This window comes from Zosterops lateralis (assembly GCF_965231275.1).
Source record: "Zosterops lateralis genome assembly, chromosome: 1".
In the NCBI taxonomy this organism is placed as follows: Eukaryota; Metazoa; Chordata; class Aves; order Passeriformes; family Zosteropidae; genus Zosterops; species Zosterops lateralis.
In genome coordinates, this window is record NC_139762.1 from 7,469,514 (window position 1) to 7,494,954 (window position 25,441).

Here is a 25,441-nt window from a genome sequence, read left to right on the forward strand (position 1 = left end):
TTATTAGTGTATATTTACACCCCAATTTTTAATGAACACTTATTTTGAGGTTTATTAGAAATGGAAATTGGAGTTAGAACCACAATCAGGCTAGAAGTCATCAAATACCTATTAGGAAAGTGTCCCTTACACCAGCATAGACAGGGTAACTTCATCAAAATATACATCAGTTCTAAAAGCAAAGGCACTGGCACCTACACTGAGAAGCAGAAACAAACTGCCCTGGTGAGTATTTCCTCCCAGATGTAGATGTGACAGAGTTCAACTCACAGGGCATCACTGTTTTTACACACATACAGAACATGGCCTCATATAGGGCAATGCATGTAGGAAACGAATACAATCATATGTGCATAAAGACATGGTGAAAACAGTTCTCTTACAGTTTTTATATTGCCATTTATTTTAAATTTAGGATGACTAAATATTTCTTGTCTTCAAATCAGCTTGTCACTGCCCCTACTTGGGTGGCCAAACAGGCTGAAATGACAGCAGGATTTTCTCCTCCTGATTGAAACCCGATGGCTCTTGGCTGCCTGAAGCAAACTCTGGTTACAGGTGATTTCCATCAACTCTGTGTTTTGCTTTTAAAGATTTGCAACAATATTGCAGTTAATTCTCCTAGTTTCTTCTTGATGAATGTCAGACGTCCTTGCATGGATTGATGGGGAGGATTTTGGGAGGAGAGGTGAGCTTTTTTGCTTATTTCAAACTGGGGCATTTAAAAAAAATTAAATACATGGGTATTCCACTCATGAAAATGTACTAAATTGAAGTACAACCGAGCCTTCTTTTGCTGGGTTTCCCACTGCCTCCCTTTGAATTTAGGGCTGGCCCCTTGTCAGCAGGATCCGTTTCATCCTGCTGCCCATCATTCCCTCTTCCATCAGATAATCCTGCCCCCCAGGCTCCCAACTGCAGCAGCTCCAGTTTCCTCACACTCCCAGGGCTGCTCAAAGTCAGCACCGCCTCTGCTCTCCAGCCTCTCCTGCACTCACGGCAGAGGGGACACAGCTGAGGGTGAAATCTCTTCCCCAAAGGCTGACACCCTCATCTCTCCCGTGGCCCGTAACAGTGAACAACAAACAAAACACACAAGATGCTGGCAAAATACCCTGCATCGTATACTGGATTAAATTTCATTTGCTATTCACCATCACACCACTAACAGAAGATCTTGAAACCCTCCAGGCTCTGATCCCAGGATGGAGCCGCCTCATCCGTTTTGGATGTTCATTATCTCACAGATCCATTAATTACAGTGCAAATTGCATGTGTTCAGCACTAATTCTGGTAGTAAAAAGGGGGAAAAAATGCAAGGAGGATCACATGAAGCCAGTAATACACCTCTTCATCCTGACAAACCTCATCAAATATCAAATTAAAATCATTAAGCAGAACAGCAGTTCCTGAAAACCTGTGATTTGGCGTTGCAGTGACTAGCCCTGGCAATTAGTTGCTCAGCAGTTCAGGAGGCTCTGAGATGAGCAGCAGGAGAAACCAACCATTGCAGGATGCAGAGACCAGATGGTTTTAGGCTGAAAATAAATGAACACCCCCCAAATGATAATCTCTCTTTCCAAAACATTAACGAAAAGTTATGCAAGGGAAAAAAACAACCAAAACCAACCCCAAACCCAAGCTACATTCTTTAACTAGATAAAAGAACATTTTGTTCAGCCTTGGAGTATCTATTGTAATTAAATGCTCTAAAAACAGGACAACAGCCCCGTGCCAGTCATGCATACAAAAGAGACAAAACACAATGAAAAAAACCCCAAATATCTAAGAACCATGCATTTCTTACACAGCCTGAAGAATTCCTGCCTCTTGGCAGACTCCTGCAGTGCACTCGGGCATCCACCTAAATGAATGCAAAACCCTATCTCCCCCTGCTTAGATAAATTAATTTAATAATAAAAAAAATAATCAAATCCAGAGAAACCCGGGGACAATCGAGCCCCCGCTCTGACTTACAGCTCTGAAAAATCCTGCAGTCTGGCTGGAAACGTCCATCGAAGAACTGCATTGAAAGCTTTTCCCTAAAGGCAAGCGCATTGAAACATCTCGGGCTCTGCTACTGGAGCCGATGCTGCAACAGATGGGGACCAGGGCTGGGTGTGTTCGTGCCTCCCATCGCGGCACGGCGCGGGGATGGGGCTGGGGCTGGGGCTGGGGATGGCAGCAGCGCCGGGGACCGCAGGAGAAGGAAGGCGGGCGGGTTTCTCTCTCCCCGGCTCCCCGCGGGCTCCGTGCCAAAAGCGCTTCGGGCATCGCGGCAGGTTCGATTCCCCGGCTGCAGGAGCTGCCACATGAACCCGCCCCGGGGCTCGGACGGGTCATTAAGCACCGGTTTGGGCGCTTTTAGGGAGATGTTCAGGGTGCACAGGGGAAGCCGGAGGGTTCATATAACCGCAGGCGTTTTTAATGCCATCTGAAGGGGGAAAAAAAGATCCCGTTTGCAATAGCTGAAGTTTCAGATGACTGAGGCTGCGTCTGCATCAGTATCGAATACCTTGGGGAAGGCAGCACAGAGCAGCAAATGCATTTTCAAGGTTGGAGTCTCTGCTGCTCCATAACAGCTCTATTCCTCACTTAACCACCACAGCTCCTCTTTGAAGCTGCACAAAAGTCACATTATTTCTCTGGGCATAAGTTTTCCCATCTGCAGCATGAACAGGGGATGACTTGGCTGAGTTTTTAATTTATTATAAAGACCTCACTGGGAAAATAAAGTCCTGAGCACAAAGTATAACCATCAAAAGTATCACCACCAAAAAAAAAAGTTATTTTGAAAGGGCATCACAAGAGCAGAGCAATGCAAATGTGCTCAGTAGGAGCTGAAGGATGGTGGGGATTTGAGTTTTCTTCTTCATCAAGATAAATCCCTCTTTTATAACCACATTCAGATTTAATTACTCCAACCAATCTCACAGTGTCCTTTACTGGCAGTGAAATTGTTCCCCAGACCATGGGGACATATCCTTGGCCAAGATGCTATCGAAGGTTGGCTCAGCTGAGGGCACCTCAGCTAGAACAAAGCACAGGAAAGCAAAAGGCAGAAAGCTCATCCCTGCAGCTTCCAATGCTTGAACAGAGGCATCAAAATACTGTGCAATGAATTCTGGAGACACATCTCTGGAGAAACAGGTGGCCAGATTCTGAGCCATGGACCATTGCCAATCCTTTCTTGGTCATTTCAAAATGCCATTTGTGATGATCAGTTGAAAAACTCCCCAAAATGGAGGATTTCCTTTAATTAATGACTCCAGGTCACTAAACCTTAGATCAGTGGAGTGGACTTGGTTTATGCATCACTCTCAGTTTATTTATCCCATTCACTGGAGGATGCTGCACAACATTGACCTTAATTCTGTCTACATCAAATAATAAATATCATTGAGACTGGGCAGTACCTTTTCTTCAGCAGCAAAAGAGATGAGGTCCAGGTGTCACACCTCGTGTGCCAGGCAGCTAGCACATCCTAGGAACCATCCACTGCTCTCCCTTCCTTGGGTTTGCTAAGTGCCTCTGATAACACAAGCCCCATGGGAGCAAAAAAAGCTGAAAATGGTACATAGTGTTCACTCACAAATGGCAGCTATTACTTGAATCTTTTCTAGACAAGATCACTGGCATTCTTTTTTAACAGAAACATGCACAAATATTTGGTGTTTAGAAGATCTTTCCCCAGCTAAATGAATATTTTATGCATGCAGAATGTACAAATAGTTTAGGAAAATAAACAAGCTTCCTCTTAAATTCTGTTTAGGAGGTACAAGAGAAACCAATCAACCAGCTGGAGCAAGCAAAACACATTTTGTCTCTCTCCTTGGGCTGCAGGAGAAAGGAAGGAGTCTGTGGCTGACCTAGAGAGGGTAAAAGGGAAGACTGGATTCATAGCGGAATAAAAAGGGTTCTGCAAAGCACAGTTCAGGTCAAATGCTTCTCTGTATAGTTAACTTCTAAGGATTATTCTGATTAGCAATCAGATCAAATAAAAAGGGGCATTAATAGCCAGGAAAATGTCCCATATCCCTAAGTCATCACTTTCACATCACTCACAGGGCTCAGTTGGATGTAGCCAATGTCAAGAATCATTCAGACCAATTAATAAGATTTTTTTAAAAAAATAATCTTAAAACGGTTTCTGGTCTCAAAGTCAGATTGGCACAAATTCCACCTCAAAAACAAAAACAACTTTTCCTCCCCCACCTTTGAATAAGGAGTAAGAAACAGATTGCACAACTACATCTCAGATAAGCAGAACAGTTAATGGTTTAGATACCATTTCATAAATATTTGCTGAACGGGTTTTTGGATTCTGTCCAGTTTCTGACAACCATTAAAAACATTGAATAATTTGCCATTTTCTTTCACCCTTCTGGGATGAAAAATAGGCAGGGAGGTTTTATTGCTATCATTTCTTACCATTATTTAATGACTACTCGCATTTATGTTGATATGTCCTGCCAAAGACGCCCAAGTGATTCTTGAATCTACAGGCCTGAGGTGCCCAAATCACATTTATGTAAATATTTATATATTCTTTATTAAATATTCCCATACTGAATACCTGAGCTCATATGTGGCTGTGTAAGCAAGTGGTGAAGATCTGAGAGAAACCAACTAATTTCTGAATAAATACCTTGTTTCACATCGGGATTTTAAGTGCCTGTGCTCTATCAGAGATGCTGAGGCTCAGTGACTAAAAGTAGCAGGGAGTTACTGCACATCATCTAGCACAAGATGGTGCAATATGGGAATTCACACAAATAAAGTTATTTGATAAAGTTTTCAACCATACTTTACCAACAAGTTCTAGGAGTCTCTATGAACAGAGATCCAAAACTCCAGCCATTTCTTTGCTTCCTTACATATTAAGGACAATTCAGGAGATTCCAGAAAATGCTTTATATAATCAACTTTCCATTTTTCAGATATTTTCAATTTCCCCCCCAATTCTTAGGTCTTTGCATCTCAAGCTCAGCAGTCATTATTCATTGTATGAATATGTCTCTTTAAAACAAAGTTCCCTATAGAGCACTTCTAGATCACTCACATATTTGGACTGACTGTAGGATTCTCACACTTTACCAAGCAGCAACATTGGAGGGAAAACAAATCACCAAAACCTGCTTGTTCCTTGGACTGTGAATCACACACTCACTCACGGCCCAAAGACCAAACTCTGAGCAAAGTAGATTTCTGACTGTCACATTTTTACCAGCATAAAGCTACAGAATTCCTTGCCCAACTGAAACAGGCATTGTTGTACTGGTTTATTTTTCCATTTGAAGAGTTTGGTTTTCAAAAAATTCAGAGTCAGAACCCCTCAATCAGCTTCAGATTTGACTGCACATAATTCCTGCACAATTTCCTTGAACTGTTCCAAAACACCAACTTTATTTCATCTTTTTGGTCCAAATGCAAACCTAAAGTATCATAAATTTCTATCTGGCAGTACAGCAACTTTCCACAATTTCCCAGAGGAGACTGAAAATATCTGGCTATTGGTTGTTTTTATTTATAGTCCCTAATTTTCCACCAAAGTATGGTCGCTTTGTAAGTACTACATAAATTAGATGAGTTCACGGGGCCAGCTTCCATTACAAAGCAAACAGTGCCTTGAAATCAATGGAGCTTCTGTCTGTGAAGATATCACTTCAGAACACAGCAGATATAGCAATTATTGAAGTACATGGTGAGCCAGAGCTATACATGGCAGGGCAGGGCTTTTGTCCAGTGAGCAATTAAGAAAGATTTTTCATATTTTTTACAGCTAACCCAGCCATCATATTCATGGTTGCCCTATCCCCACTCTTACAGAGCACGAGCAGCAACCAGAAGCTTCATGCAACACAGATGTGCAGCCTCCAGCCAAGAAGCCAAAGCACCTGGGCAATGCTCAGATGAGAGAAGCAACTCCTTGAAGGGCAGGGAAAGCCACAGAAGCAGCTGGGAGAGCAGCAGAGCCCAAGGGGAAGATGAAATGGGGAGGAAAAAATCCTAAACTGCGCCACAAAACACACCAGCTCTTAGCAGAATACCCAAAGTAGTCTCTCAAGAGTTGATGTCAGGCAAAGGGCAGCTGCGATCTGCAAGAGTTGGAAAAGGGAGTACAAGAAAAAAATTGAAACATTTAGCCCCAAGAGTAAGGCAGGGATGAACTGCAGAGTCCACCCCGCCCAAATCAGGCAAAACTGCAATGCAGGGTGATGGAGATTGTGCGAAATGGAAAGAGAGAGGAGCAGAGAAAAACATCCCACGACAAACAAAATCTACGGTTTACTCCTTTTTTCATCTCGAACAGCCCCAAGTTTTCCCTTGCAATATTTCAGCATGATCTACCAAGCAATGAACCAAGTAGCTGAGATTCCTGACTCACTGCTGACAAGCCAGAAGGAGAACATCTATGTGAGAAACATCAAACCCCAGTGAGCAATCACCCATCTCTCCCGGGGGAGGGAGCACCCTGCCAGCCTCTGCAATGAAGATGGATCACACTGCACCTCAGCCAGCTCGGGGACCAAATGCAGGATTTTTCTCAAATCTAGCTCTTCAGCAGGACTCACACAGAGGGGTTCTTCCCTCTGTATTTGCACATATATCCAGATGCAAATGACATTGAAATGATGAGGTGCTCATACAAAGGCAGCACTGGAGGTTGCACAACAGCAGCCTGCTCCCCATGGACCCCACTGCCCTTCCCACCTGTCTAGGTCTCACAGATGGAGGGATGGAACCTCTTTCCTGTATCATGCTGCGGAGGAGGAGGGTGGAGACATTTCTGGAGAGGTGCCAGTGCAGAGCTGTGCTGTGTCTGGGGAGGTCTCTGGGTGCCTGGGGAGAATTACAAAGTCTGAGCTAGGACACAATGTTCAATAACTCAGTGAGTGAGGGACCAACACTTTGGACTACAATTCTCTGTGGTGTGGGTGAAACCCCTCATAGATGTTCTGGTGTCTGAGGACAAATAAGCCAGAGAGCAAAATTAATGTCACGAACTTGGTAGTGACTTGGTGGTGCCTCATTCAGCTTTGCTCAAGGCTGCCACACCGGTACCAGTGATGCTCTGAGAGGTTTTGAATCAGCAGCAACTGATGATTCAGGATGACCAGATTTAAACACTGTGACTAGCTCAGAGCCCCCATTGCTTTTGTACTCTACAAAGACACTGAATTTTAAAAGTTTTGAAGGACACAGGATGAATCTTACCTTGCTTCTACTGCATCCCTTAAGGGCTTGGATGAGAAACACCCTTTGTGGGCCAGAAACAGTCCCACCAGACAACAGAAGAATACTACTGCAGCATCCAGAAATGGGAGAAAACCACAGGGAAGTAGGATCTGGTGGGTTATGGGTAAGAACTCTAACCAGGCATTTCAGCATAAAATCCTTTTCTATCTGTGTGCAAAGGCTATTGGGATCTATAAAAATGTGAATTCTGCAATGTGCCTTTCAGCTTTGCTGATCCCAGAGTGGGATCTCTAAGGACCAGCACTTCCATGAGGACACAGCAGTGGCCACATGGATGAATGGAGATGCCTCAGCTCTGCTGCTGCCTCCTTGATCTCTGCCTTTGGGCTGCTCTGTGCTCCCACCCTTGGCAACACATACTGCTCTGGGGGCTGTGGCAGCAACAGGGACTTTTTTGGACTCAGTGCCAAAAAAAAAAGACAGGGGAATAGGGTGAAAAAATGAGGCAGGAAGGAGAAAAAGGTGACGTTAATTAACTGCACATAAGCCCAGCTACACCTGAGTAGTCTGTAACATTTTAAGACTGGCTTAGAGATTGTGGTGGAGAACATATAATGCTACAGCACATCTGCAGCCCTCAGCAGAGCACTAATTATTTACCCAAAAGAAAACATCTCGCTACAATAACATCACAGCACACCCATCCAGGAATTAAGATGCTCTTGCACGCTCCTGGCAAGTTTTATTTTCTTTGAACCTCACAACTTAGCTTCTACTGTTGTGCTGGATGTTGAGTTATTTCATTGAAGTTGTCCTCGTGCCTGCAGGGCCCAGGTGAATTACCCACATCCTCACACCTTTGCACAGCCTGGCCAGGGACAATATGTTCTTCAGGTCAGGGATTCTGGGCTTTCTAAGTCTCTCTGTGCACGTAGCAACTTTGCTCTATGTAGGTTTTACCTTTTGTAGATGTGCAATAAATAGTAACCATTAACTTTGAATTGAAGCAAGGGCCCACCTAGAAAAGGATAAAGTGGCTGCCTACATACAGGAATGAACAGTTAAAATGTCATCAAAGGTTTAGAAGCTGAAGTACAAAGATCTCTGCTGGAATCAACTGGCTGTTAGAAAAGAAAAAAAAGGTAAGAGCACCTTGCAGCATTTAAAGTAGGTCAGCACTGCCAGAAAAGAAATACTTTTAAATACATCGTGATGCAGAAACCTGGCACTGAGTTACAAATTCACCAGGAAGAATTTGTCAGCTTAACCAAAAAGAAGTAAATTGAGTTTATCCACTCAATTTAATCTAGAGACAGGCAGCAGCTGGGGCTGAATGTAATGGGTACGAGCCACATCACCACTCACAGACTGGCATGACCACCCTAGGAATAGTTACATCCACAGTACTCTGCTGGTTCCTATTGGAATGAGCAGTCAGACTTTCACACTGTAACTAGGGACGATCACAGGGATTTCTGGAATACAGATGGACCATTTCCCTGAGAGCTGGCTCACCCACTCCCACAGCACTGCTGGTTGCCCAGCTCTCAGGGGAGATGCTCCACAGGGCTGGTGGCACAGCAGACACATCACACAGGGCTGATGTCAGAGCAGACAGGTGCATGATTAAAGGATGAACTTTATGAGCATGAACAAGGATGCACATGAATAGTATTATCACTTAGACTTTAAGCTTTAAAATTAAAAAAAAAAAAATTAAGTTTAAATTTAACCTAAACTTAATAGGGCCCAAACTTAACACAACTTAAAATAATATAATTTAAACTGAGCAATATTTAAATTTAACCTAAACTTAAACTAAACCATATTTAAATTTATCCTAACATTAACAGAGTATTAAAATAACAAAATAACATTATTCAGACCTAAACATAGTAAATTACTCCAATTAAAAATCTACTTTTATTTTATTCCTCATTGTGATAGTAGGTCTTTTTGCCATACTGTGATAGGTTTTTGTCCAATGAAGGGACAAATAGCTGCTCTCTTCCCTTTAGGTCCTTTAACTGTAATTATGCACTTGCTTAGTAGACATCTGGTCACATGTGGCTGGTGTCAGAGCAGACATGTCACACAGGGCTGGTGTCACAGCACACTCCCCTCTGCTGGTGCTGCAACTCAGGAACCCTCCCAGCAGAGCCACATCCCCTTCCCAAAATGCTTTTTTGAGGCAAAGCCCCACTGTTCCATTGTGGCATCCACGAGCACAGTGGAAGCCCTGTGGTGATGAGCTCTGAAATAAATGCCATCTATGATAAGAGTCCAGGGTATATTTAAGCACCATTCTGGATCTAAGATGAAGAGTGAAGTTATTTCAAGATCCAATATTTGATTACCACCACAGGGACTTATTTACAAAAAACCACCCCAGAATACCAACCAACCAACCAACCAACCCACCCAAGTAAGATCATATACAAGTTTAGGTTTTACTTCCTAACTTGGTCATGTAAATAATAACTTAAAATAATCTACCCACACTGGAAAGAGAGGTGTGCTCTCAAACTCTCTCACCACAGACAACAGCACTTTAAATACATCCTGGACACAAAATTTGCCTACAGAAAAGTGAAAGCAATTTGATATCAAAGAACCCTACTAATAAAGAACCAACAAAATTTTTTTTTAAAAAATCAAATACAAATGATCACATCGGAAGAAATACTTATGTCAATTTCTGCAGTATTCTGGTTTTAATTTGGTTTTTTGGTTTGTGTTTTTAAAGGTAAAACAAGTTGCACACAAAGCAATCACTGAGGCATGTATATAAACCAGGCTTTTTTCACTTAAGAGGTTCACGAAATAATTTAAAAGGGGAAATCTTTTAAAGGCTTTTCTTACCAAAAAAAGGGTGTAAACTGTCACTGAATTAATTTTACTCATACGGTGACCCTGGTTAATAAGAGTAATAATGTGTGTGAACATATGTACTTCTATCTGAAAAAATACTCACACACACACACGTATATATAAATACAGACATACGCATAAAAACTACTGTTGCAGGTGAATATTTTTAGTTCTTCCCACCTCTCCATGGTCTCCCTGTTACATCTGTATTTTAAATGATGAAGGATGACTTTGTGGTTGAGGTTGGCAGGGTACCCGCATTCTATTCCCAGCAGATAAATTCCAACAAGCCCTGAAGGCTGATGGGTCTTTTCTCTCAATCATATCTTGACTATGTTTATTTAGGAAGAGCTAATTTATTTTTTTAAATACTTTTTTGCATTAGCATTTTAGCATTTTGTAGAACTGTAAGAAAAAAATTACTTTTTTAAAACTGTGTATATTTCACATAATATTGACTTAAACACACAAATAAAATAGCAGCAACAACTACAACCTACACACAAAGCATCACTTGTTTTATTCCTCACACTGAAATCCTCCACTGACATCTGGGCTTCCAAACCTGCCCAAAACACCCCAAATTCCACTGGGTGCAGCACCACAAACCTGTTTTGGGAAGATTCTATGAATTATGCTGAAAAAAATACTGAAGATTGCAATGAGAATATTAATTATGTCATATAGTTTAAAAGATCAATGAGTTTGATCCAACTTTGTCCAAGGCATAGAATAGCCCAAGCTGGAAAAGACCTCAAAAGATCATCCAGAGCAGCCTTTCATGGAAAGGGAGCCTAGATGAGATTATCCAGCACCCTGCCCAGTCACATCTTGAAAACCTCCTAGAAGAATCAATTCCATGCCTCAAATACCACATTTATATGGTGTTGGTTTTATTCACTATGTTATAGTGCTGCATTGGGTAACAAAAGTCCAAAAAGGCTTTTGAGCTGACAGAAATCCCCCTGTGAGTGCCCAACCACCTCCCTCCAGCTGTCAGCACCAGAGCAGCTTCTGAACAGGAACACATCCCATAAACAGCAGGATCATCTGTTTTAAAGGTTGGAGACTGAAATCTGTTTCTTGGCAACATTCAGTAATTCAAAGCACATTCTTATGTGTTTCATAAAATGTCTTTTTCTTCTTTTTCTAGTACTTTTGAGCCTATACACATTTTCCAGTGAGAACAGGGGTGGTGGACATGGGTCCCAGTCCTAATCTTTGAGTTGACTCCCCACATGGATCTGGGCAAAACTGTGCTTTGCTATGGCAGGTCTAACTAGACCTGATAAACCTAATATAAGATCTAATAATACTTCCATTGATTTATCAGTATGAATCACTCTTCCACACCAGGCTATGCAGCCACATTTGCAAAATGCAGGAGTATCAGTTTAGAACAACCAGGTACAACTACAACTCTTCTTTATTTATCATGAAAAGGAAAAATCATTAATGGCTGTTTCAAAAATTTTGCGGTTTTCATTTTTCCCCTCCTGGCTGCTCTTTGTTGTTTTTTTTTAGACTACACTCTATTCAGAGGTACCACCTTTTAACAGAATTGTTTGTTTTGAAAAGTATTGTTTAGTTAAATTCTTATATAAAGGTAATAGTATGACATCAAATAAGGAAGCACCAAGAAACCTGAGAAATTATTTGGCCACAACACCAGCATTAAGTTTGACAAACAGCAGCTTTGGATCTTGGTCAACAAACAGCCAGTGGTTGAGGGCTTTGTAAACAACTCCAGAAAGGCTTTCAACCTTGCCCTTGTCTTTGGATACCTCTGTAGTGCTCCTGCCAAAGATAATTCTCCCCTGCAGACCAGTAATATATTCTGAAAAGAGGATTTTATTTACTTTAGGATATGTTAATTACTATTTGTGTGTGCTATTAGCAGCAGGTTCTTAAGAATGCACAAGTTGTCAGCTATTTTGGAAGAAAAAAAAAAGGAGGTAAAATTTTGCAACTACAAAATACTCCTGGGTTTACCCTCTCCCAGCACTTGAATTAAAACATTATGAGCGTGGCATAATATACCAGCTACAATGTCCTAAAATAGAATAAACATTTCCATCCACGTACAGCTCAAGATATTTGTTTCTCCAGGACTACTGCCTCTCTTGATTGCAAAGCAGCTTTTGAAAACAGATTTCTCAGTCCCTCAGCTTTCCACTCTGATGCTTCTAAAATATGTCCATTTAGCAAGTTGCAGGAGGACCTTGGGGACCTCCTGCTGAAACTCTGACAGCACACATTGTAATAAACTGACTCCCACCTCAGCAAAAACTTTTCTATGAAAGGTTTTTCCATACAGAATTCATTCCTTGGTGTTAAGAGTCTGATTACCTCTCCTCAGAGCATCAGTTCAAATTTCCACTGAAAGCTTATCAGCAGAGACTGTTTCTGGGAAAGGAAAAAGAGAAACATATCTAACTTGAACCTTGCAGTGCAGCCATTCATTGCCTTTGGAAGCCACGCTGCGAAGTCAGATTTTTGTGTAATACACTGACAACATCTCAAGCATCAGTAGAAAAGAAGCTAATTTAGTTTATTTGCTCTAGGGCAGGAAGAAGGGAAGCAGAAAGCATCTGGAAGAAGAAAATTAAACCCCTAGAGCTGCCTGGAAAACACCATTTCAAATGCTAGATTTCAAGGTCACGGAAGGAAGTGACCACTGACTGGACTATATTTAAATGCACTATGAAGCTCAATACTGTGCTTATTTTTAGGCAAGAATAATAACTATTCCCCTTTCTTCTGTACAGACTTATTCCTAACAGGCATCCTGTCTAAAAAGTCATTCAGGGCAACTCCTTACATCGACAGGAGCACAGAACAGCATTACATGGCTGCCTACAGGAACATTCATTTTTTCCTACCACCAAAGTGATATTAGCAGTGTATTTTCAGGATGGAGTTTCCTTCTCCAGGTCCAAGTCCAACATCTACTCCAGTAAATGATGATCCAGATGTCGTGTCAGACTCTAGATTACATCCTAGCTGAAAGGTAGTCCAGCCAGTATGCCCCAAAATATCTTAACCTTAACCTGTCTGATATTTTTAGCTGTGGTTTTCCAAGCCAGAGCTTGCCCAGACAAGTGCTTCAGAACCGTTCAGAGAAAAGTGAGCACCAGCAACATCCAGTAGCTTATGACATGGTTAACTTTTCTGAATCCATTCCTCACTTCAGTTTTACAGAAATTAAGAGGCTTATCTAACTTAATGCTAGAGTTTGAGCTTCATGTACTGAAAGGACAAACATAATGTTCTTGCATGAACTGATTATTGGCTCACTGGGAGAAGAAAAGGTGATTCACATGCTCGAGGTTAAAACAGATGGAGGTGCTTGGGACAGAAAGGATTTCCTCCTCTTCCTTCCTTCCTGCCCCAATGTGAAAGTGTTTTGTGTGGTTGGTTTTCATCTTTTTATGTGTGGTCCCATTACCAAGGCCAGATAAGAAAATTATCTAATAATTCCTTCCTGCAGAGAAAGTAAGTTCCAGAATAAAAAGCTGGTAGCACTCTTGATTACTCCAGCCCCTTTCCTGCAGCACATCATGGTGGTGGATTTTGGTTTCAGTGACACTCTATTGAAGCTGTGAGATGCTCTGGACTGAAGTGGGTCCCTGGGTATGGGGTGTAATAAATGTTCTGCACACCCTTGTAGCATGAAACCTTTGGAGATGGCAACTACCAACAGAGGAGTGCCTCTTGGAAAGAGATGGCATCAGCCATGGAACAAAAAGCAAACACAGCACTTCAGGGATGTATCTCCAAGTTTCTGTCTCTCACAAACATCTCCACACACACCCCAACGCTCATGGCAACCAGTGCCACTGCACACTGATTTTTTGAGATATTCGTTTTGTTGTCCTAAGCAACCACCAGATCAGCTTGTTCTTCCTGATGTAAACACAAACATTCAGCAGCTTAAGCTAAGCTCTCTGGCCAATTTCATGTCCTTTTTTTTTTTTTTTCCTTTGAGGAAATGAGGTAACAGGACAATGCAGAGCAATCCATATTAATCTTACTCCACTAATAAATTTCTTCATTTTATGGAAATCACTAAGAGGTAGTTTCTGTGTCAGCTACTCAGAAATCTGTACAGCAGGTCAGTGCCTCTAATACATTACAAAACTAGTTGTAAAGTCATAAGCTTGATGTATGGCTTCAGCTACAGCCACATGCTCAAAACAAGGACTGCATCTGAATCCAGTATTTTGCAATTGCTATTTTAACAACCTGTTTTAAGTTGCCTTCAAGCCTTGCCAAATGTAATGAGAAAGAGCAGAAATTTTCCAAAGCTGCGTCTGCCCAAAGAGGAACTATCTGAGAAAGCTTCAGCCAAAAAATTTAAGCCGTTCCTAAAAAATGTTGAGATTATTTCTATATAAGAAACAATTTTCTGGTGAATTTTAGAGGGGGATTTCTAGCTCCTCTCCAGTTTGGGTCTAAGAGTTATGACTTGGCAGGACAGACCACATAAGGCAAACATTTCTGTTCTCTATACAAAAATGAACCTAAATTAAACTACTTTATAACAGGGACTTTCACACTTACATTGGACAAGAACTGGCAGCACTGGGACTGACAAACTGAGTTTTTTCAAATAAGGGGAGTGAAAATGTGGGAGATAATGTGGCCAGACTAACAAGCAAGCACTGTGGTATCTGAGAATATCTCAAAAGGAGCAAGGGATTGAGAGGGAGAGGACAGAATCTAATACTTGCTGGACAAGGAGACTGAAATTGAGTTCAGACACCCACAGAATGGAAGTTGGGATTAAGAAGCAGACATGAGGCAGGACAGTGCAAAGTTGCTGAAGGCATAGGATGTGAGTGAGACAGCTTTATTGGAAATGGGCAAGAGAGATCACTTGCTGTGCACCTCCAAAAGATTAAACAGAATCAACTCCTCCTGCAGAAAGCAACAGGACTGGGTAAACTGACATTATGGGCAGGAGTCAACTAAGACTGAGACATCTAAGTTCAGGTGTCTCACCACAAATGCCTATGTTTGACCTACAGTTTGAATTCCCAGGATAGAAAACAGATGTGAAGGGTGGCATTCAGTGGCTGAAACAGAGGTCCTTATTTCCATCTGAGACAAGCCAGGTGAGGGCACAAGGCTGACACGTGCCACAGCACCTACATGGGGTCTGCACTGCATGGGACAACATTGCCTGGAGTCCTTTGGCAGAAAATATATTACAGTTTGTGACTGACATATCCTCTCCAGAGAGGGGACAGCAGCAGTATCCCAGTGTCAATTAGGAAAGCTGAAGGCCTGGCAGAGTACCTTAGCACAGCTCCAGTGGAAGCTTACAGGTTTATAAATAGGCATCCTAATGGAGCTGCAAAAAAGAACAGGATTGGAGTTGGACAAACGTTGTGTCCAAATGTTTCTCAGCGTTTGGGGCACTGACTTTGTAACCTCACCAATATTTCTTTCAACATTTCTTGCATGTTCTTATATAAAGGCCTTATATATGAATTTGGGCTGAGTTAGCCAGAAGCATCTGATGAAATTCAAACAAATCTTTGATTTGTGATAGTCCATAAAACAGCACTAGGCATACATAATGCACAGCATGTTCTCTACAGATTGGTACCTTTGCCAACTAAAGCAACCCCAGAGATGGTTTTCCTAACCACTAAAGACAAATATGCTTAAACAAATGGTTTATGAAATCCAATAGCAAGGCACTGAGAGCAAGGCCAGTCTAGTTTGATTTCTCTGCCTCCTGTTTATCTCTCCTTGAGGAATTCAAACTGAAAAGTCCTTGTGTAACTCGTGAAGACCAAAGAGGAAGCTCAAAGCACTGTGAAAAGGTTAGTGAAGACAACAACTGGGAACAGATACATGCTTTGCACTGCGTTAATCATGAACAGTTTTTGTTTGAAATCTCAAACACAAGCCCAAGCAATTCAGGCCCCAGACCTGATGCGGATATTTGGCAATCACCAATCTCTGTGCAAAAGAATAAAGAAAACTCTGCTCTTTGTACTGCTGTTAGAGCTGTTTACTTTCTGGCCTGAGTTCGCAGTTCCTGAGATCTTAGAATAAGTTCTGTAACCACAGAGCTGCAAAAGTTTGAGAACTGTACCAGACCTTGGGCCAGCAGTTCAACAAACAACTACAAAAGAAGTGTTCAGATCTTCAAAGAGAAAGAGGAAGGAAATCAGCTGTAAGCTAGCTTAAAAAAAAAAAAAAAAAAAGAAAAAAGATGCAGATGATTTATCGCTTACCAGTTTACCTAAGAAAAAATCCCAACGATCATGAGCCTGTGAGAAACTAACTGTGAAAGGGGATGGAAGCTGAAATTTTCCCCTTCAAGTGGACACAGTATTTTTTTCAGCAGGGATGGGATGTGTGGACCTTCACAGAGGCACTAAAGGGCAGCCTGTCCCAATCCCTGTCCCTCAGGCCAACACACTGAGCAGCACTAAGTGCTTTTCAGGAGTCAGACATATCCCAAGCTCTCAATGAAATTACCTTCTCCACTCTCAGGGGACTGTGATTTCTATCACACACAGAGAAAGGTTAAATCAAAGCCATCGCAGCAACCTCAGCTTTTTAGGCCCAGTCCTGTAGCTGTACAACATTTCAATAAGAAGTTCACAGCTCCACATCAGATCCCCTAAATGGGAATGCAAAGATGCCCTGGGGGAAAAAAAATCCACACTATCCCTAGGATAATGCTACTGTGTCATCCCAAAACTACTAACATCTAATATATTTCAACTGACTTTGATATTCTGTTGCTATTTCTTCTAACCAAAACTTTTTGATTTGTTGCTTTCACTGAAGGAACAAGATGAGATTAAAAAAAACGGGCAACAGAAGAGAGAAGTATGGGATCCCAAGACAAAACAGGAATAAAATGCACATATTACAGCATGATTACATCTCTTCCCAGTGTTGTTGCCATGTAGATCAAGCCTAGGAGATAAATTTTGTTCCTCAAGGGCTGAAGTAAGCCAAACACCCCAGTAAAGTTGTATATGAGAAAAACAAGACAAAATCCCAAAGTTACCATCCATATCCACAAAAACAAGCTGAGAAAAACACGTCAGACACCCATGTAAAGCTGTATAGGCATCATTACTGGCCAGAGGTTGAGCAAATGAGATGTGCACATTTCTTCTAAGAGCTGACTAAAGGAAGTAACAATCTATAATTTAGCTTATTTTTCTATGTAGAATTGCAGCATGAGCAAAGGAAAACATGATTGACAGCCCACATATAACTCAATATGTTTCACTTAGGAGATCTTAGAGCATTGTAATTAGTGAAAAACAAAATACATGTTTTTGCTGAAGAGCTGTCACCAGCTCAACTCACAGGAATTGCATTTTCAGTTTGAAAGAGTGCAGGGTTAGTCTGGAAAATTCAGTTTAATGTTATCCCAAATGACATGGAGCTTTGCTAGTGAAGGAGCCAAGAACGCTCAAAATGACCCACAGCAGACCTCCCAATGACTGACAATCCTCAAATATTGTTTGCTAACAAATATCATATCAATAGCAACCCAGAGTCTGTATTACATTGCCAACAACAGCAAGCTCCACAGGTCATGTTTCCCTTCCGATATCCATGAATATTTTTGACCACAAATAGTATTACATAAAACTAAAAGAATATTTGTATCAACTATGGCAACTAAGAACAACTCCAAGAAAAACATCCTACCTTCCTGTAGTATCTCAACACCTTAAAATGGTAATTCGGTTCTCTTTGTTTGTCCTACATGGCTGAAAGGTTTTGAGTAATTCCTAAATAATGCCACCTTCAAGCCAAAAAGATCTGAATTCTGGAGCCAAGGCAGGCCAGCAGACAAACCCTCAGGGTGCTGGGAGCAGAAGGAAACTCTGAAGCCAAAATGCTGTTCAGAAGTTTGAAAATAAGTTCGGAATTTCCCCCAGAAAAGCTCAGCAGCAAAGAGGGCTGGCTGAGCTGCCGGGGAAATGTGAATCTGGACGGCTCTTCAAGGGCCAAGGCAGTCACTACCTGCTGCCAAGGAGCAGCAGGTCTGCTCCCATTCCTGAGCTGCCAGCAGGCTGAAGTAGTCTTTGAAACACACAGGGTAAATTAGCATGAAAATGAAAAGCAACAAATCTAAAATGTTATGCAGATGGAGGCAGAAAGTGGCCCCAAATTAGGATTTTCCAGACTGGGACTGATTTGTGGCTTGTTGTTCAATTACTCTGAGTTTATAAGATCATTACTATAAACACACTCATTAAGCCACTGCAAAATGTGGTGAAGCTGCTCACCTGGTGTTCATTTCTATGGAATCATATACAATATTTGTAGGCCAAAGATTACCATCGAAGTTCAGAGAAATGCTGGCGGGGTTAATAAGGAGTAACATGCAAATAAAACTTCTCATGCCCAGAATTCTACAAACACGTCCTAATCCATCCTCCCAACAGCTCCACCAGGGAGATAGGGACAACTGCTTCTCCTTTTTAGAAACTGAGGAAAGAAAAGCAGAGAAAGCCATTCCTCCAGAGTCACTGCAGGAGCAAGCAGGAGGTAAGAAGCTTTAGATCTTTATTCGCACACTCGTTTGGCACAAGTGCTGGATCTACCCGAGCCTTTCTCTCACCACAGCTCCCAGATCTGAGGAGAATTCCTCATTGCCAGCACTGTGTCTGTGCCGGTACTGCTGACAGAAACTCCAACAGGAAGACATGGAAATACTTCCTAATGAAACAGTTTGGCAGCGAGGAGAATTAAGGAACAATTCTCCTTGCAGGCTTGGCACATAAGTCTCATTAAAGTTAACAACAGATATGAGACTCATGTGCAAGGGAAAGTGATTAGAGCCTTAAATCCAATCAATGTCAGGTTTGCCACATTGTTCCACTTCAACAACTTCTTTACAGCCCATAGTGATGCTGCTGCTTTCCCAAGCAAGTTTACTTGTAGTTACATTTTTCTTTCTTTGGTAATTTTTTTTAAATTTTTTTTTTTTTTTAGAAATTTAAACTTTATGTGTTTGGCGTTGCTGCTAACAGGGCTGCCCCTAAAAGTAAAAATGGTCACATCTGGATAATAGGGAAGGTGAGGTGTTACAGAATTAAGGACTCAAAAAAGAAGCTAAAATAAAAGCTCATAATTCAATGAAGGCTGAGCAACTACCCAGAGGGATGAATATGTGCATGATTTTGGAAAATGGCTTTTTGGGAATCTTTTTGATTAGCAAGATGCTGCTTTCAGAACTAGGATAGCTCTGCAGTTCAGATCTCACACACACAAGCAGTTCAAACTACTGTTCAAACCAACAGCCTAACACTGGGCTTGTTTTGTTTGTTTGTTTTAACCAAAAAATAGCTGGAATCAACCCAGGGAAGGACTCCACAGTGACTTTTGGGCTACACAAACCCCACTTTTCCTACCTGCTTAGCGCAGGACTGCTCTCCTCTCCTTTGCTCACCAGAGCCCCTTCCTAGGTTTGTTTCCAACCCAGACCCTCCAGGTCACAAATCAGTAGAGTCTTTTCAAGACCCTCACTGTGTTTACCTGTGAAAACTTAAAAATGGCACATTTGTTATTACTCAAACCTTAAAAAATAAAGCAACTCAAGAAAACAGATTGTCTACATGCAGAGCTGCAAGATGTCAGAGCAGAGAGTATTTCTAGAGATGTATGATGTGTTACAGGACACAATAGTCTTAGACTGGCAATAACAACACAAAATAATAATAAACAATACAATGTTAGATCATTTTCAAGCACAGAAAGAGAAAAAAAAAAAGGTATCTAGAAGCTTCTCAAACATTCCTGCTTCCAAAGAAAATAATGCTCTGCTCTCCACCAACATGAGAAGCACTTTCTGCCCACTCAAATAACAACCATACTGTCACTTATGTGGCCACTGAGGTCTGCAGAAAAAATCTTTCATTCTCTTTTCTCAATTTCTATGCAGGCAGTAAACAAGGGCTTCCAAAAATATGTATGAAAAAAAAGTTACTGCACGACTGGTACTTTTGATTATCTAAATGATGGAATTACAGAGTAGAAGGCACAAAATTATTCTGTAATTTAGGATTGTTTGGGGGGGGATCAATGAATTGCTGCCATATGACAGTAAGATAAATATCTTACATAGGCAGTTACAAATAAATCTACAAATAACAACTCCTACAAATTAATCTAATATAATCTGAAGCAGCTTTTAAAAGGCCTGTGAATCAAGAAGGAAGGGTAGATGTGATGTACCTTGGATACTGTAAAACTTATTATGTTCTCACACAGCATACCCTCATAAGCAAATCAGAGAAATAAGGTACAGGTAAAAAATCACTGTGAGAGTGTCCCCTCTCAGAAAGCCTTCAAAAGGGGAGTTAGTAACTTATCACTAAGGCTGGAAGTCTCCTGCATAGCACCAGTGTTGGTCTGGTTATAGGCAGTGCCTTATTTATCATCTGGATAACTGATTTGAGAAGATACTTCATAATAATGATGAAATAATTTTATTTAGACTGTGTGAGGTTTCTCTGCTGATTTAGGGACAGTAAAAGCAACAATGCGATCTTGCAAGCCAAGAAAAGATCCTCATCCATGAAATGAAACACTGTAAACTACAACAGGTTAGAGAAAGAAGGGAGACAACACCTAAATAAGAAGCAGGGAACAGCTGGCTATTAGCCAGGCTGCTAAAAGGGAGAACTACTCGAGGATGAGTCAGTGACATGAAACTGCAAAAAAACCCCAAATGTATCCAAATGGGTGCATTAGGAGAGCTGTCAGACAGCATTACAGGCAATTTTCCCACTCCATAAGATTTCTGTGAATCTAATTTTAGATCTTGTTTGCTCAGAGCATCTTCAAAACACAGTGCTCCAAAATGGAGCAGTCCAGAGAACCAGAGGAGAATTATAACATACAGTCACTGTGTTAATAGAACTGGGGTTTCCAGACTAGGAAAGAGAAGACAAAAAATAAACATGTCAGTGGTCAAATACTCTCCTTGGTCACTAAGCTAAGAACAAAGATTAAATTAACTTAATTTGCAGGAAGTAAGCTTTAGGTTGGACAGCAGAGATAATTTCCTGTCAATATCACCACAAATTTAAAGAGACAGCCAAGGGATGATGAAGACCTGCTGCTTGGGGAGATGGTAGATCTTTCTAGTAAGAGCTTCTATCAAAAAGAGCTTAGTCAGAGATGGTCTGATAGCTTTGGAGGCTTCATCTAAGTTTTGTAGCATCCCACACACTCCACTTTCATGGAGAGGATTGTCCTGGATAAGGGAAATTGCAGCATTATCACCTCTTCCCATGTGGATTCAGCAGAGGCAGGACCAGGATGGGAGAGCTGGCTGTGGAAGCATCATCTGCTGCTTTAGCAGGCATTCTCTCTTTTCATTGATCCTACTGGATTTTTGTGGCCTATCTGCCATCCATGGCCTCAGTCCAGTCCAGTTACAGCAATTCTGCTTTAATGCAAGAACCTGGACTGAGTGATGTCCTAAGATCCAGAATGGGAAACCACCTTCCAGAGGGTGTGTCACAACAATGGGCTTAAGACCTTGGCTTTGTTTTCATAAAGGCTGAATCCATTCTAGTTTCAATTGTTTTCTCCCACGACAGACAATCATGAACCATCTGATGATTCACAGCAGGAATGAAATATAGTTTTTGTAACATCAGATCTGCTTCCCTTCACTCCATATAACAAATAGAAAGAAAAATATATGTTTGAACAGTCCTGGTTTTAAGTGTCCCAAGATCCTCTCACATGCTGCAGTCTTCAAGATATTCTTACAAGAACAAAATTTTTAACAATTTTTTTTGCCTTTCATTCAGTGCTTAGGTATTCAATTTGTGGTACCAAACAACATTCCGCAAACAGGATTCTATGCAAAAGTCTACAGTTTTCAATAAATAACAAAATTAACAAAGAAAATAACACCTAAAGCAAACACATACATACTGATAGCCATTCTTGCTCCTTCGAACACATCAAATCTACTTTCCCTGTGCACTCAGAACTCCAGGTGAGATTGGTGGACAGAAGGGGTTAGGCCAACCTCTGCTCCCACAGTGAATGGGCAAGGTGCTGCAGGTGCCAACCTTTGTGTCTCAAAGGTTTCTTGTTTGGCACCAGAAACGTGGCATTATTTTAGCAGAAACTCTACCTGCCCTCCAGCAAGACCCAGGGATCTTGCTGAAAAGGAAAGAGAGCTCCAGAAAAAGTGCAAAGTTCAACTCACAAACAGGTCAAGTAGATTTTCTGATCAGATCTCTTTTTTTATGCTATATTTACACTGCAAAATGCTCCAAGCAGGTTAAGATCCCACACAGGCTGTTCATCAAACACTTCAGCTACCTCTAAGCATTCTTGCAAAACCCAAAAGCATTTTCCATTTCATTTCCTAAGAACACAGCACAAAGAGTGCCCATAAAGTCATCAATCACAGGTTCAAGAGCAAAAAGCTTCCTGACTCATTAATGATCCTCAGCCAACACACCCTTCTTCATCTTCACATGGGTTATGGAACTGGCTGAAAACTGGAGTTGGAAAACGTGAATTGGCTTTCACTGCACTGTAACACCAAGTCCCAGCACTGTCTTTGTCTGCTTTGCTGTTTATGAATTTTCCTTCACATGCTCTCTGGGTAACACTGATGAAAGCCCTGTTCCACCACAGTGGGCTTGCTGTGAAAATATTTATATAATAAAGAATTGCTGAGAGTGCAAGGGTGAAAAATGACCCTGGCATAGTATGACATTCAATAATTAAGCAAGTTTTGGAGTTTCGAGATGCAGAATCACTGCCCTAATTGGTATCAAAGTAGTAAACGCTGTCTTCAAAAGGGTTTTGTTACAAAACGCAGAAGTGAAGAAAGAGAATTCAAAGCAGCCAAAAATGTAAAGCCTCCATTTCAACACAATTCTTTATTCCTTTTGTTTTAGCTGGAGAAACACAGGCACAGTACAATGCCCAACCAGCCATGCAGCAGCCTGTCCAATTTATAGCAGTGCTTGGCAATTTAAGATTTTCCTTCAGGTGCTGACAGTCATGATGCAAAAGAAAAGCCACATGACTGATTACAGCCTGCACTCTCTGAAAATACAAACTAGAAGAGAAATGGGGGGGAAAAAAATCCCTGAACCTTCCTGCTTGGCTGTCATTTGGAAGCTAGAGAGAGAAATTATATTGTTATATGTCCATCTTTCTGTCCCTGATTCCTCAGGATGACAATAAGGAAAGGCCACTGTGGTGACAGGTCAGGGCTGGCAGTCATGACAGCAGGACATGCTTCCTTTGGCCCCCAATTCCCAAATATCAGATGCAGATTTTAACCCTCAGGTTACCAATGATGGATCCAGAAGTGGTACTGAGCCCATGGTCATCTTCTTATTTACAAATGTAGCCTTATTTCAACCAAACAAATTTTGATTCGCTGATTTCTAATTCTGGTCATCTCTTGATTAGCAATTATTTTCTTAAAGTAGTTCTTGGGTACATCACTAAGCCTAATGCATTCTTTTGCTCTCAACTATATTGGCTTCTATAGAAAAAATACATTACTTCAGAAAAGTTAGAAAAGTGGGTAAAGCCTACTGTCCATTTTTGGGGGGAGAGCAACAAAAATCAGGTTTACAGTCTGAAACTTTCTGTCCCAAATTTTAAATTTTAAAATATGGGTCAAATTTGCAGTGTAAGGAGCTTAATTATTCTTTAAAAACACAGTCTGTTTTCCCACAGTTATCCTATCCTGCATTATACAAGTAACCAGCCCAAGTGTACAAGGGATGCTGAGAAAAAGAGAACAACTTTTCACCACAGCCACAGAGCCTGACAACTGCTGGAGGCAGGTTACCAGACATAACTGACAAATTATTTCACCTGCTATTGCAAATCCTGCATTCCTAAGTACTTTAGACAAACCTCTTAATCCACCACTTGAAACAATTCCCAGGCTGAAACATTCAAATGAAAGTATTATATAGTTAACCCTCAACAAAGAAAACTCATGACTTTACAAAGATGTGCTCTACAGCAAATTCAGCTTGAGTCAGATACTTGCGTATTCATTCAGACCTGACTGATCTGCAAAGGCAGAGGTTTTTCTTTTAAGAAAAGAACTAAAAGGAAATGAACAGTTAAAAAAAAAAAAAAAAGATAAAAATCACACAAATTAAGAAGGCACAAAGAAACAGGAACTGTCAGCCGGTTATTTTTAACAAAACCCAAACCACCAAGGCATTGCTATAAGGTAAAAAAGGTAACTCATTAAACTGACAATAAAAATAGATTAATACAGCCAGAAATTTTTCCTTAACTACTTTAAAATTAAAATATGTGTATATGAACCAGGCCAACAGCAATTTTACTTGTGAATTAAGATGCTGTTGTTGCAAAGTATAAAATCTTCCCAGATGTAGGTTACAATTCCTCAGTCTTGGAAGACTGTATTATCAGGCCATCAGGTCAGGAATTAAGAGTTGTCTCTGCCACTGATATACCTTCTGACTTTTATTAAAGTAAAACAAAAATCCAGCTTTCAGTCCTGTGCAAGTAGAGAATTTAAAGCCAAAATGCACTGGAAAGACAACCTGTGTACTGTCACCTGATAATTTATAGTCTGTTTTTGACAAGGATTTACTCATGCTTATTTAAGGAGATCTGTGCATGATTCAAAGTCATAAAACAATTCAAAGGGGAAGGAATTTCTAAGTCTTTAGACCCAGCTCCTACTGAAAGTAGGGTCAACAGGGAACTTCAACCAGGGTGATCAGGGCTTTGGCCAGTCTTGTCTTGAAAATACAAATATTCATAATCTTTAAGATCTGAAAGAAACAACTTTTAAAATTACACAGAAGTTCTTGTCTCAAAACAGTGATTTTGTGTGATACTCCTCTAGTTGTCTCTGACATGGAAGCATTTTATTTATTTATAAATTTATTTATTTATACTGAACATATTTTTATATCACCTTCTCTCTTTTAGTTCAGCAGGCTCAAGACACACCTGCAGTCTTAAAAATCCCACATCTTGCATTGATGATAGAGTGAAATCCTGGGGCTATGTAAGATGGAAATGGAATTTCCTCAGGTTTCAGTAGAACTGGTCACTGGCTAATGACCAAATATGCAGAGAAAAAAACCCAAACTCAGATTTTTATAAGGAGCTATTAGGGTTTATAATTTTATTCACTTAAATGGGACAAACTGTGTTTTCAGCAGCCTATCAGTTTCTTAATCAGCAGCTGAGCCTAAAAGGCATTTCTCTAAGATCTAAAGCAGGCCAGTGAGATCAGAGAATAGTTCAGGTTGGAAGGGAACAACATAAATCTTTGTCTCAACCATCAAGTTTTAAATGTAGTTAGCTATAAGGTCAGACAAGGGAT

General features: G+C 40.9%; 1 protein-coding gene across 3 annotated transcripts in view; it reads right to left on the bottom strand.

Moving 5' to 3' along the window:
• The window catches only part of PRKAG2 (protein kinase AMP-activated non-catalytic subunit gamma 2), a 210,851-nt gene that overhangs the window by 156,048 nt on the left and 29,362 nt on the right, over positions 1-25,441 (bottom strand). Inside the window, exons 1-2 of one of the 3 annotated variants that reach the window (XM_083866375.1) lie at positions 19,479-19,494; positions 6,715-6,843 (exon numbers count right to left, since the gene is read on the bottom strand). The exons of 1 other annotated variant lie outside the window; for it this stretch is intronic. In XM_083866375.1, the coding sequence (XP_083722501.1) occupies positions 6,715-6,762 (48 nt within the window). In that variant the 5' untranslated portion in view covers positions 6,763-6,843; positions 19,479-19,494. Of the gene's footprint in view, positions 1-1,977; positions 2,032-6,714; positions 6,844-19,478; positions 19,495-25,441 lie in introns of those variants that run through there. One more of the 3 variants, XM_083866374.1, reaches the window with a different exon arrangement.